The 12948-nt window shown below is 43.8% G+C and overlaps 1 protein-coding gene across 1 annotated transcript in view; it reads left to right on the forward strand.

Annotated features, from left to right (window-relative positions):
- Nucleotides 1-2678: 2678 nt before the first annotated feature.
- LOC126209944 (cytochrome P450 4C1-like) overlaps nt 2679-12948 on the forward strand; it is an 87298-nt gene continuing 77028 nt past the window's right edge. The window contains exon 1 of the mRNA XM_049939060.1: nt 2679-2818. Within this exon, the coding sequence (XP_049795017.1) occupies nt 2679-2818 (140 nt within the window). The remainder of the gene's footprint in view (nt 2819-12948) is intronic.

The following is a 12948-nucleotide window of genomic DNA, read 5'->3' on the forward strand; positions in this document are numbered from 1 at the left end:
ATCTCTTCACCAGGTTTAAGATTTACCTGTTGACACGTCGTCTGCATTAATGAACTTCCTCGACTCTGATGCAGGGAGATCAGATACATACGGTGAGCTAAACTGGTGCAAAACCTGAACCCTGGAGAACACCATTATTAAGCTCTTTGTGTCTCTTTAATCGATTGCCAAGGACTACTAAGAAGTATCTCTCAGATAATATGCCTAATTATACAGGGTGATTCAAAAAGAATACCACAACTTTAGGAATTTAAAACTCTGCAACGACAAAAGGCAGAGCTAAGCACTATCTGTCGGCGAATTAAGGGAGCTATAAAGTTTCATTTAGTTGTACATTTGTTCGCTTGAGGCGCTGTTGACTAGGCGTCAGCGTCAGTTGATGCTAAGATGGCGACCGCTCAACAGAAAGCTTTTTGTGTTATTGAGTACTGCAGAAGTGAATCGACGACAGTTGTTCAGCGTGCATTTCGAACGAAGTATGGTGTTAAACCTCCTGATAGGTGGTGTATTAAACGTTGGTATGAACAGTTTACAGAGAATGGGTGTTTGTGCAAAGGGAAAAGTTCTGGACGGCCGAGAACGAGTGATGAAAATGTAGCACGCATCCAGCAAGCATTTGTTCGCAGCCCAGGAAAATCGACTCGCAGAGCTAGCAGAGAGCTGCAAATTCCACAATCAACTGTATGGAGAGTCCTACGAAAAAGGTTAGTTATGAAACCTTATCGTCTGAAATTGGTTCAAGCACTGTCTGCAGCTGATAAGATTAAAAGAATCGATTTCTGTGATTTTATCCTTGCTCAAATGGAAACAGATGAATCTTTCGTTTCAAAGATTGTGTTTAGTGATGAAGCAACTTTCCACACTAACGGGAAAGTCAACCGTCACAATGTCTGTATATGGGGCACTGAGAATCCGCGGGAAACAACTCAGTATGAACGTGACTCGCCTAAGGTGAACGTTTTCTGTGCCATTTCAGCCAATAAAGTTTTTGGTCCCTTTTTCTTCGAAGGTGCTACTGTAACTGGACTACAGTATCTGGAGATGTTAGAGAATTGGCTGTTCCCTCAGCTCGAACAAGAAGCACAACAATTCATATTTCAGCAGGATGGAGCGCCACCACATTGGCACTTATCTGTCCGTAACTACCTGAACGTCAACTACCCGAGGCGATGGATCGGCCGCCAGGCAGCCCGTGACAGAGCACTTCATCACTGGCCTCCAAGAAGCCCTGATCTTACCCCCTGCGATTTTTTCTTATGGGGGTATGTTAAGGATATGGTGTTTCGGCCACCTCTCCCAGCCACCATTGATGATTTGAAACGAGAAATAACAGCAGCTATCCAAACTGTTACGCCTGATATGCTACAGAGAGTGTGGAACGAGTTGGAGTATCGGGTTGATATTGCTCGTGTGTCTGGAGGGGGCCATATTGAACATCTCTGAACTTGTTTTTGAGTGAAAAAAAAGCTTTTTAAATACTCTTTGTAATGATGTATAACAGAAGGTTATATTATGTTTCTTTCATTAAATACACATTTTTAAAGTCGTGGTATTCTTTTTGAATCACCCTGTACTATGGCAATATATAACACTTAAGAGTTTGTAGAGGCGTCCTTGTTTCCATACTGCATCATAGGCGACTGTGAGATCAATGAGAACGTTGTTTAGTCGTCGTTGAAGCCCAGCTCTCATGTGTGTGTTTAAGCTACTTACTTGACATGTATAGATTCTGAATACTGCTTGTTGCATGGTAGTACCTTCATGGATCTTTGGTCCCATTCTGTTAAGGATGCCTCTTTCCAGAATCTTGTATCAGCACCTCAGCTTTATTTATTTACTGGTTTACCAGGCTCCAGTGTAGCAATGACAGTCATTCTTTTGAAAGCTTTCGGAAAGTTACCCAACAGCATAACATTGATGAACAATATCGCAAGTCGCTTACGAGTCTCATTGTAACAGTTGATGAGGAACTCTGGGCGTATCGCATCGAATTCTGGAAATTTGAGGTTTGTCATTTCTTCGAGTGCTGTATCACGTCATGTAAGGTAAAGTCCCTGTAACACTTTGATTTCTTGGATTCCTAGTGCTACAGTTTGCAAAGCTGTTTCTTAACCATTATTGTATGTGGTTTATATAAGAGGCTATGGAGGGAGATCTATTTGCAGTATGGCATGGCGTTATTTCAGGGTCTTTGCAAGTAGGAGGTCGACTTCCTCCTACTTTTTAAGAGATTCCATGCCTTCTGCTTGACCTCGTAAAATCCTTGGCTAAATAGGACCTATAGTTTCCTCAGTCATTACTCCAGCCTAGAATATATTCCTTCCAGAATCTTCTAGGAGAACACTGTTTGCTGTTGGTGCAATTTTTCCAACGAATGCCTCATAATTTTCGCTTAATTGGGCTGTCCACCTAATCAATTTATCAAGTTTTTTGTAGAATTTAGTTCAGTGTTCCAAACTTCTATTTACTTTCAGTCAAGAACTAGGCTTAGGTCGTTATGTTCAGGGCTATCTGTACGCGGAAGCAGAGTATTAACACGAATATATCCAATTGAGCTTGTCGTTGCAGGTTCGTTCTCAGGCGACCACGCTAGCTGTTGAGCGATGGCATGGTGGTCGTGGCTGTTGGTCCAGTTGGTGGTGTGGTTCTGCGCCGGCGTGGTGGCGGTGCTGTGGTGGATGTGGGCCACCAGACCCCACGTCGACATCCCAGGGCCGCCCACATGGCCCATCATCGGGAATGTTCTGGACTTACTCGAGGATCCAGTGACTCTCCACAAGATTCGAGACTTCCACCGCCAGTACGGAGACTTGACGAGGTGAGCTTACGGCGTCTGCTGGGAGATTTATTCACTCAAATATTTCTGAGAGGCTGGTCCACACTGGGCACTGCCAGCTGTCTAATCTTTGGAAAACAATAACATAGTAGGGGCCCAAGCGTATCTTCTGCTGAGGTTGGAGAGTTAGGGAATTAGGGCAACAGTTGATCAGTGGTTCATTTCATACCTAGAACATAAGAAAATGAAAGTTTCCTTCCTTCAAGTGACAAAAACCTGGAACATATCTGAGCCAGCCTGCAGTGCTCTTAAATGAGGTTCCCAGAATCCAAGCTGGGGATGGGAAATAACGGGCCAAAACGATCAGTTCAAGTCATAAGACTCTGAGACCTTGGACACTGATGTCTTCCTGATGGCACTCAAAAATGGCTCTGAGCACTACGGGACTTAACATTTGAGGTAATCAATCCCGTAGACTTAGAACTACTTAAACCACACTAACCTAAGGACATCACACACATCCAAGCCCGAGGCAGGATTCGAACCTGCGACCGTAGCAGCAGCGCGGTTCCGGACTGGAGCGCCTAGAGCCGCTCGGCCACAACGGCCGGCCCTGATGGCACTAGCTTGGGTTCAGGATACATGTGGAGAAAGTACATCTAACAGTGTAGGGTAGACCAGAGCAGCAGAAGGCTCATCTTAAGTTATCTGATGCCCATTAGCAACGTGGCTACATTCTCTACAAAAAGGAAGATCTTAATTAGAGCTTAATTAGAGCTGAAGGAGGCGTGAGACTGTTCCGAAGCTAAATTCTCAACTGTTGTTGAAATATTCGCTAGTGTAGCAGATATGCGAGATTGTTTTGAAGATAAAGTTTCAACTGTTGTTGAAATATTCGCTAGTGTAGCAGATATGCGAGATTGTTTTGAAGGTAAAGTTTCAACTGTTGTTGAAATATTCGCATGTGTAGCAGACATAGTCATTTGAATAGCAGACTGTTCTGCAGCTAAACTGGCTACGGTATTCAACAAAAGTTTCATTTGATTTAAGAGCTCAGCCATAGGATCTTTGGATTCTCCTTGGCCGGCATCTACCGCTTGACCTGGGGTTGCTTCATCACCACCGGGCTGCACGTTCGCTTCCTGTTCCCTCTGCATTTTAAACTGTGATCTGGTTTTAACCATAAGAATTCAGTTGTTTACTCTGGACACAATTCAGCTTTACCCAACGAAAACACACATCAGATTCTATACTCCAGAATATCTCTCCACAATTGTAAACACATCAACGAAAAAACACATATCACTCTGCATATACTAAAACATATAATAACTAAATCTACAAATATACCTAACCCAGTAGTTACCTGCAAAGACCAGGCTAATGTGTGCAACGGGTTAGCATGTCATTCTTGTGCTTGCCTTTACTGCAGAGTAGTATGTCATGAAATTCATATTAGATGGACCTGCGTTGTCGTGGCTGTCTGATGTCGGATGTAACTCACGTAGTATCATTCCATCACTCATATACTAAATTATACAAAGCACAACATTAGTACATATAACATAAAATACACATTTATCACAACAAATCACAATACATACCATAAATACGTATAACTGAATGATCGTGTATTAACTTGTTTTTGGCCATGAAATACTTGACAGTGTTTATGTTTCAATCATTGTAGGTCGTGTCACGTTTCAGCCATTTTTATAACATTATTGCTCAAAAGAAGGCATTAATGTTTTTAAGAAGGTAATTATTAAACTCCTTGTTACTGAACTAGTGTGTTTAGTGTCTCTGTTTGTATGTCTGTGAAGAACAATATAACGAGCGGCGTCGACTACTCCTACAGCGTACGTAATTTCGTACATGCAGACAAGTTACTCTCGTGGTGTAGAAGCAGCTGCCGACTCCGACGGTTGCCTGTAAAATTCTTGAAATGTGAGAAAAAGAAAACTTCTACAGGAACTTCTCGAACTGGAAGACTACCATTCGATGATTGTCTGCCAGTGTAACGAGTTCGTTTTAGCACAGAAAATTTTCTCTATTCTTTTGACCGTGTTATCGAAGCAGGCTCTACAGCAAACCACCGTATGTTCGCAGTCCCATACAAGCTTGTCGTACATTACAGTTCATCACAGAATCCTTTGATCAAAAATAAATACGCGAAATGCAACAGACTGTATTATGGCTGTTACTAAATCCACATTAAAGTTACATATTGCTTGTGAATCTCAAAAAACACAAATTGGGGCAGTATGGCGGCTAACAATGACTGTTTCATAGCACACACTTCATACACGTCTTCTCAGTATGCTGTCTCGCAACAAAGTCTAGTCACATCCCGAGTTTCTTATACTTTTTCGCTCGCCATGGAGCAACGCTAAGTCAAGGTTCAAATGGTTCAAATGGCTCTGAGCACTATGGGACTTAACTACTGTGGTCATCAGTCCCCTAGAACTTAGAACTACTTAAGGGGCTCCGGAACGCCCTATACTTGCAATGTTAAAATAACGCTTATAAATTACATCTTTCCTCACAAAGTATTTGAGGTAGGAAGTTGAACTTTTTACAGATTATTTATTGGAATATGGGCTACAACTTAACACAGGGATTTTACAAAATTTTAGTTCAGTTATTAAAGATGATTTTTTTTTCAATTGTAATGATAATTCACAACTTTTTTTGCAATTTTTTATTTATATATTCAAAAATATACAGTTTTTTTGGAAAAAGGCTGTGTTAAATTATGCAGAAGGTACTGTGTAACATTTACTGAAAGTTTGAAACAAATATGTTCGGAAGATCCTTAGAAAACATGTAATTAGTATGAGAAAATAAAAGTTTTGGGAATCGAGCGACAAAGATTGGATTAACTTTTTAGTGCATTCCAGGTCCATAGGATGGATTATCTTCATCCTCTGCAAACTCCTCCTCCAGCTTCCTCTTGTTCCTCCTCCTGTTTACTCTTGCTTGTATTTCTAGACTCTTTACAGCCCTGTCTGCAGCCCGAAGGCGTTCCTTGTCTAAAGCAAGCATCGCTCGTACCATGTTAGAACCTATCTTCATTCCCATATTTCTAAATACCTTTGGCTTTCCAACATTTCTCCTTTTCTTAAAAGCCTTCAGAGGATTTCTAATAACTTTACTTTTACTCATTATTATACTTCAACAAAACAGAGACTCAAGAAACAGAATTAATTACGAATATTTTCGAGATAACGACAGAGTAAATAAACATGAAACAATCGACAATCAGACCAGCGATATATATTGAACCATCACAGGTTAGCCACAACACATACTTTATCTCACATCACTAAAATGTACCTGATCAACACGGACGTTAATAATAACACCATTTGACAGCAGTTTAACAGCGCCACAGTGGGTCACGCCCATGTAGAACACATTTCAAAAAAAAATTTAAAAATAGTTGTAGTCTTCGGAATTGAATAAATTATATATATATTAAAAGGTAATAGTCTGCAGATTCAGAAAACGCAAAAAAGTAAAAATTGAACTTTTCATGATTTTGAGCCTTTCCGGAGCCCCTTAAACCTAACTAACCTAAGGACATCACACACATCCATGCCCGAGGCAAGATTCGAATCTGCGACCGTAGAAGTCGCGCGGTTCCAGACTGCGCGCCTAGAACCGCTAGACCACCGCGGCCGGCTAAGTCAAGGAATAAATAAGTTCTCTCACGTGAATGGACAAATTAACGTCACTAAAATTGTGTTTGGATAGTGGAGATACTTTCAGTTTAATATAAAATTCCGATTAGAAAGCAAACACAATAGCCAAATTAAGTTTCTGGATATAACAATCCAAAAATAAAACAATAAGCATATGTTTGAAATTTACCGCAAACCCGCAGCAACGGACATTATCATTCCCAACCCACACTCTACAGCGGATTGTGCGCTGATATGAAACTTCCTGCCAGATTAAAACTGTGTGCCGGACCGAGACTCTAGAAACATCCCCCAGGCTGTGGCTAAGCCATGTCTCCACAATATCCTTTCTTCCAGGAGTGCTAGTTCTGCAAGGTTCGCAGGAGAGCTTCTGTGAAGTTTGGAAGGTAGGAGACAAGGTACTGGCGGAAGTAAAGCTGCGAGGACGGGCCGTGAGTCGTGCTTGGGTAGCTGAGTCGGTAGAGCACTTGCCCACGAAAGGCAAAGGTCCCGAGTTCGAATCTCGGTCTGGCACACAGTTTTAATCTGCCAGGACACACACTCCACCGTAAAATGAAAATTTCACTCTAGAAACATCCCCCAGGCTGTGGCTAAGCCATGTCTCCGCAATATCCTCTCTTCAAGGAGTGCTAGTTCAGCAAGGTCCGCAGGAGAGCTTCTGTGAACTTTGGAAGGTAGGAGACGAGGTACTGGCGGAATTAAAGCTGTGAGGACGGGGCGTGAGTCGTGCTTGGGTAGCTCAGTCGGTAGAGAACTTTCCCGCGAAAGACAAAGGTCCCGAGTTCGAGTCTCGGTCTGGCATACAGTTTTAATCTGCCAGCAAGTTTCAAGATATTACCGTTCTCTCACCATTAATTGTGTTACTGGTAGACTGCAAACATCTCTTCCTTTCAGGAATTGCTGGCACTTGTTTAGTGGGCTGCGCTGAGTGGAGTCGCTCGTAACACACGCACAGTGAGCTTTTACGTAAAAATGTTCACCAGCTGGAGCTGTCAAGTGTCTGCCACAGCGAAGAGCCTCTCAAGTATGACACGCAGTCAGTCAGTATTCGACAATGTCGATTTCACTGTCCGCACTACCACCGCCCGGAATACTTTTCACAGAATGACGGCTATGAAACGCGTCACCTCAGCCCAACTCTCCCAACATCTGAAGAGGCGCTGAGGCTTAAACTGTGTCCCTCTGCAGCAGAAGCAGGTCAGCCAGATGCTACTGAACTTCCGACATCTCACCATAAATCGAGCAATGCATTGCAACGGATTACTTTCCTAGGCTTCAACACAATCAGTCCCATTCTATCAGACGTACTCGCACCCACGTCGGAATATGTGGCAAGCGGCTCCACACAGCGCAGCCCACTCCACAAGTGCCAGCAGTTCCTGTGTCAACGGTGAGGAGAGGTGGGCTGCAGAGTGGTGCAGCAAATGCTGTCGTAAGAAAGCCGGATGGGAGCAGAAACGATTAGCGATTGAGGTACGCCATTAAACAGAAGATTTACTTCACTTGTGTTTCTCTCAGTGCACAAAGACTCATTACAAATAAGCAGCAATAGCAATATCAGTGTCAACAAGAATTAGGCTCCCTGCAGCGAGCACGAACGACGGTGTCCCAGAGAAGTGGCTCTGAGAGCGAGTGGGCTGAGGAGTTGCTGCCAGCCGTCCCAGCGGCATGTTTGAAATTTACCGCAAACCCACAGCAACGGACATTATCATTCCCAACCCACACTCACAAAAGCAAGCAGCACTTCGACACATGCTCCATAGACTCAACACTGTGCCACTCAGCAAAGAAAATTACCAAAAAGAAGAATAATGCAGATAGCACAAAACAATGGTTGCGATAGTAACACAGTCACAAAGCTAAACAACAAAATTAAAATTAAAATAAGAGCTTGTGGAACAGAGCCGCTGAGGGCGTGGCTCACAAGGGGAGGCCACGACGTTTGGAACGCGGATTTACTGCAAACTTCGTACACTCGTAGTACTCTATGAGGACAACAAAGTGTGTAAGCAGTAGCGCGTACTTTTCAAGCGTTATTGAGAAAATCGCAAGATAATTTCTGTCGTCAAATATACAGGGTGTTACAAAAAGGTACGGCCAAACTTTCAGGAAACATTCCTCACACAAAAATAAAGAAAAGATGTTATGTGGACATGTGTCCGGAAACGCTTAATTTCCATGTTAGAGCTCATTTTAGTTTCGTCAGTATGTACTGTACTTCCTCGATTCACCGCCAGTTGGCCCAATTGAAGGAAGGTAATGTTGACTTCGGTGCTTGTGTTGACATGCGACTCATTGCTCTACAGTACTACCATCAAGCACATCAGTACGTAGCATCAACAGGTTAGTGTTCATCACGAACGTGGTTTTGCAGTCAGTGCAATGTTTACTAATGCGGAGTTGGCAGATGCCCATTTGATGTATGGATTAGCACGGGACAATATCCGTGGCGCAGTACCTTTGTATCGAGACAGATTTCCAGAACGAAGGTGTCCCGACAGGAAGACGTTCGAAGCAATTGATCGGCGTCTTAGGGAGCACGGAACATTCCAGCCTATGACTCGCGACTGGGGAAGACCTAGAACGACGAGGACACCTGCAATGGACGAGGCAATTCTTCGTGCAGTTGACGATAACCCTAATGTCAGCGTCAGAGAAGTTGCTGCTGTACAAGGTAACGTTGACCACGTCACTGTATGGAGAGTGCTACGGGAGAACCAGTTGTTTCCGTACCATGTACAGCGTGTGCAGGCACTATCAACAGCTAATTGGCCTCCACGGGTACACTTCTGAGAATGGTTCATCCAACAATGTATCAATCCTCATTTCAATGCAAATGTTCTCTTTACGGACGAGGCATCATTCCAACGTGATCAAATTGTAAATTTTCACAATCAACATGTGTGGGCTGACGAGAATCCGCACGCAATTGTGCAGTCACGTCATCAACACAGATTTTCTGTGAACGTTTGGGCAGGTATTGTTGGTGATGTCTTGATTGGGCCCCATGTTCTTCCACCTACGCTCAATGGAGCACGTTATCATGATTTCATACGGGATACTCTACCTGTGCTGCTAGAACATGTGCCTTTACAAGTACGACACAACATGTGGTTCATGCACGGCGGAGCTCCTGCACATTTCAGTCGAAGTGTTCGTACGCTTCTCAAGAACAGATTCGGTGGCCGATGGATTGGTAGAGGCGGACCAATTCCATGGCCTCCATGCTCTCCTGACCTCAACCCCCTTGACTTTCATTTATGGGGGCATTTGAAAGCTCTTGTCTACGCAACCCCGGTACCAAATGTAGAGACTCTTCGTGCTCGTATTGTGGACGGCTGTGATACAATACGCCATTCTCCAGGGCTGCATCAGCGCATCAGGGATTCCATGCGACGGAGCGTGGATGCATGTATCCTCGCTAACGGAGGACATTTTGAACATTTCCTGTAACAAAGTGTTTGAAGTCACGCTGGTACGTGCTGTTGCTGTGTGTTTCCATTCCATGATTAATGTGATTTGAAGAGAAGTAATAAAATGAGCTCTAACATGGAAAGTAAGCGTTTCCGGACACATGTCCACATAACATATTTTCTTTCTTTGTGTGTGAGGAATGTTTCCTGAAATTTTGGCCGTACCTTTTAGTAACAGCTTGTACATATCTGTGCGTGGCCACTTTTACCATGAAACGGCTGCAGCCGAGTGATGCCGGCACGGTAGCTCAGCGTGTTCGATCAGAGCGTTATCTACACTTTGTAATTAAAATACCGAGCGAACGGGTGTTATCCAACGTCCGCCCTGAACAAATTCAACAAACTATATAGAACAAAATGTTTTTTTCTTTTTCTTAAAAAAAAAAAAGTGGTTGGCGTCCAAGCCGCTGGATCGAGTTCCGTCGTCAGTTTTTTTTTATTTTCAACAGAGTCGGTTTTTTTTTTACTATTTATATTACAATTGATATAATGGGGAAAATACGTGTAATCGGATGAACTTTTATTAAATTACAATGTTATTTGGAAGTCTACTAATTTTTATTATTCATAACTATCGACTAGTAAACGACCAAACGCATAAAGTGATACTGAAAATGTATGCTTGTCCGTGATTTGAGAAATCCCTTATACCTGGAAGGAGCCCGAAACGACTTGTTACCTCCAAGTTTTGACCGGCACAGACGGCTTTCGAAAGATGTACAATTAATCTTCGCTTTCGACATTACGAGTGCAAGTTACAGGATGGTATTTTTCGTAAAAACACGAAAAACCTTAAGTTAAACAGCACCAGCTGCATAGAATAAATGTTATGTTTCCGCATACGCAAGGTCTTTTGACGTTTTCCGTGGAAAAACAAACCTCGTTAACATTTTCAAAAACCTCTATTTCAGACGATAATTTGGAAGAAAACCATGCATAACGCAGTATTTCCTTAAAAATCGGCGCTGATTATTGGTTATGCAGTATCGAGTGTATTGTAATAGCGTCTTCCGAGAAGCAATTTCTCGTTCTCTTTCGATTAAATACGAACAGTTTTGAAGACACGGACAAGCATACATTTTCAGTATCACTTTATGCGTTTGGTCGTTTACTAGTCGATTGGTATGAATATTACATTATTTGTGACAATAAAAATTAGTAGACTGCCAAATAACATTGTAAATTTAATAAGTCTTTTAGAAAGCATTTTGTTCTCTCTTGTTCGTTGAATTTGTTCAGGGCGGAAGTCCGATGAAACCCGTTCAGTTTGTTCGTTGATGCGTTTGCTCAGTTTTATTATTAGAAAGGGTTGCTGACGCTCTGATCGAACACGCTGAGCTACCGTGCCGGCTTCATGATAAAAATGGTCACGCACAGATATATATTTGACGACCGAAATTATCTTCCGATTTTCTCAGTAACGCTTGAGAAGTACGTGCTACTGCTTACACATTTTGTTGTCCTCATGGAGTACTACGAGTGTACGAAGTTTACAGTAAATCCGCGTTCCAAACGTCGTGGCCTCCCCTTGGGTCGGCCACATCCCGTGCACCCGCTAACAGGGTCTAATGGAAACTTGCAGTGCTGTTGCCAACTTTATGATGCCCGTAGGGTGGTATCGATAACTGATACCACATCCCTCCCTCCAAAACCTCATCTTCGTCATTGTGTAGTGTGGATGACTGGACGACGAGAGGGGGAAGGGAGGATGCAGGTGGAAATGAGGAGATGGGAGCCGAAACAGAGACCAATGTTGAGCCTCCGCCTGCACCTGGGTGTTCGCCCTGACACCGCATGGGAAAACCGGCTGAAAAGGTGGTCAGAGGGCACAAACGTGTCCACAGATGGGGCAGCAAACGAAGACAGAGCCATCTCGATGACTGCAGAGGGACCTGAAGAGCGACGTGAAACAATTGGTGGGAAGAGGGGCCGATCCCCAGAGGACGATAGCTGTCAAGACTCCAAGATAGCGACGACCGTGAGAGGGCTTCAGCTTCCAATGGCTCCGTAACCGATGTCAATGGCACAGAGTGTGCGGAAGCCGAATGCAGTGAGGGCTGCTCCATTCGGGCAGGCACAGAAGCTTAAAACACAAAGCCTATGGCAGGATCACGCTATTCACACAGATGAAATCGACTCTGGTGGTAACTCAGCAGTTCTCTTTGTTGTACCCACGGCCCCAACCAACCAACCAACTCGCGCACGGGTGCCCTGACCGTGACATCGCTGGCCACAGTTCCTGTCGCGGCCGTCGGCGTCTCAGGGCGTTACCGCCGACAGAAGAGGTCGCGCCATGGCTGAGCTCGGGTCCGCAGCGCCCTCTGCCTTTTGCATATAAGGATGAGCGCTGACCCCGAGACGGACAGTCTATTGTCGATTGTCTATTGTTAGCCTTTCGTGGAGTTTATAGCGGAGCCATTGCAGTGTGATATTTGCTATTATATTCGACTAGGCTCAGTACACGGACTACTCTTGGATATTACTTGGACTTTTATTGCTGGTGCACGTTTCGTCAGAAATAAAAATAAGTTATTTCATTCTAGCCGGCGCAATTCTTGTCATTAATTATTTTTCGGTCAACAGACATAGCTACATCCTGGTCACTACCCACGCTTTCTACAATTTGTGGTGGCTGCCCCAAAAGTACCGTCGAGGATCTTGGGTTTGGGAGCCGTCACAAAACTCTTGGTCTGTGCAGTAGAGACATAAAATGTCGAAGCAAATGTGCAATGGTACCTCGCTCCTAGCACCTTTGTCCACCACACAACCTGTAAAAGACCGAATCGTTATGTTGATACTTTGCCTGTCTGGGCAGAGTGTATGATGCCTGCTGTGGCAGGTGCAGCAACTGAAACGAGTTGCAAAGGCGCCAACCCCAGGGATGGTCCGTCGCAAGGCTGGGAGCGACAGGAAGGTAAGAGCAGCAACACAATTTGACCACATGCCAGGCATACAGCTTCATACGCAATGGTAAGGAGAGGTGGGATGCAGAATA

This window comes from Schistocerca nitens, chromosome 10 (assembly GCF_023898315.1).
Source record: "Schistocerca nitens isolate TAMUIC-IGC-003100 chromosome 10, iqSchNite1.1, whole genome shotgun sequence".
NCBI lineage: Eukaryota > Metazoa > Arthropoda > Insecta > Orthoptera > Acrididae > Schistocerca > Schistocerca nitens.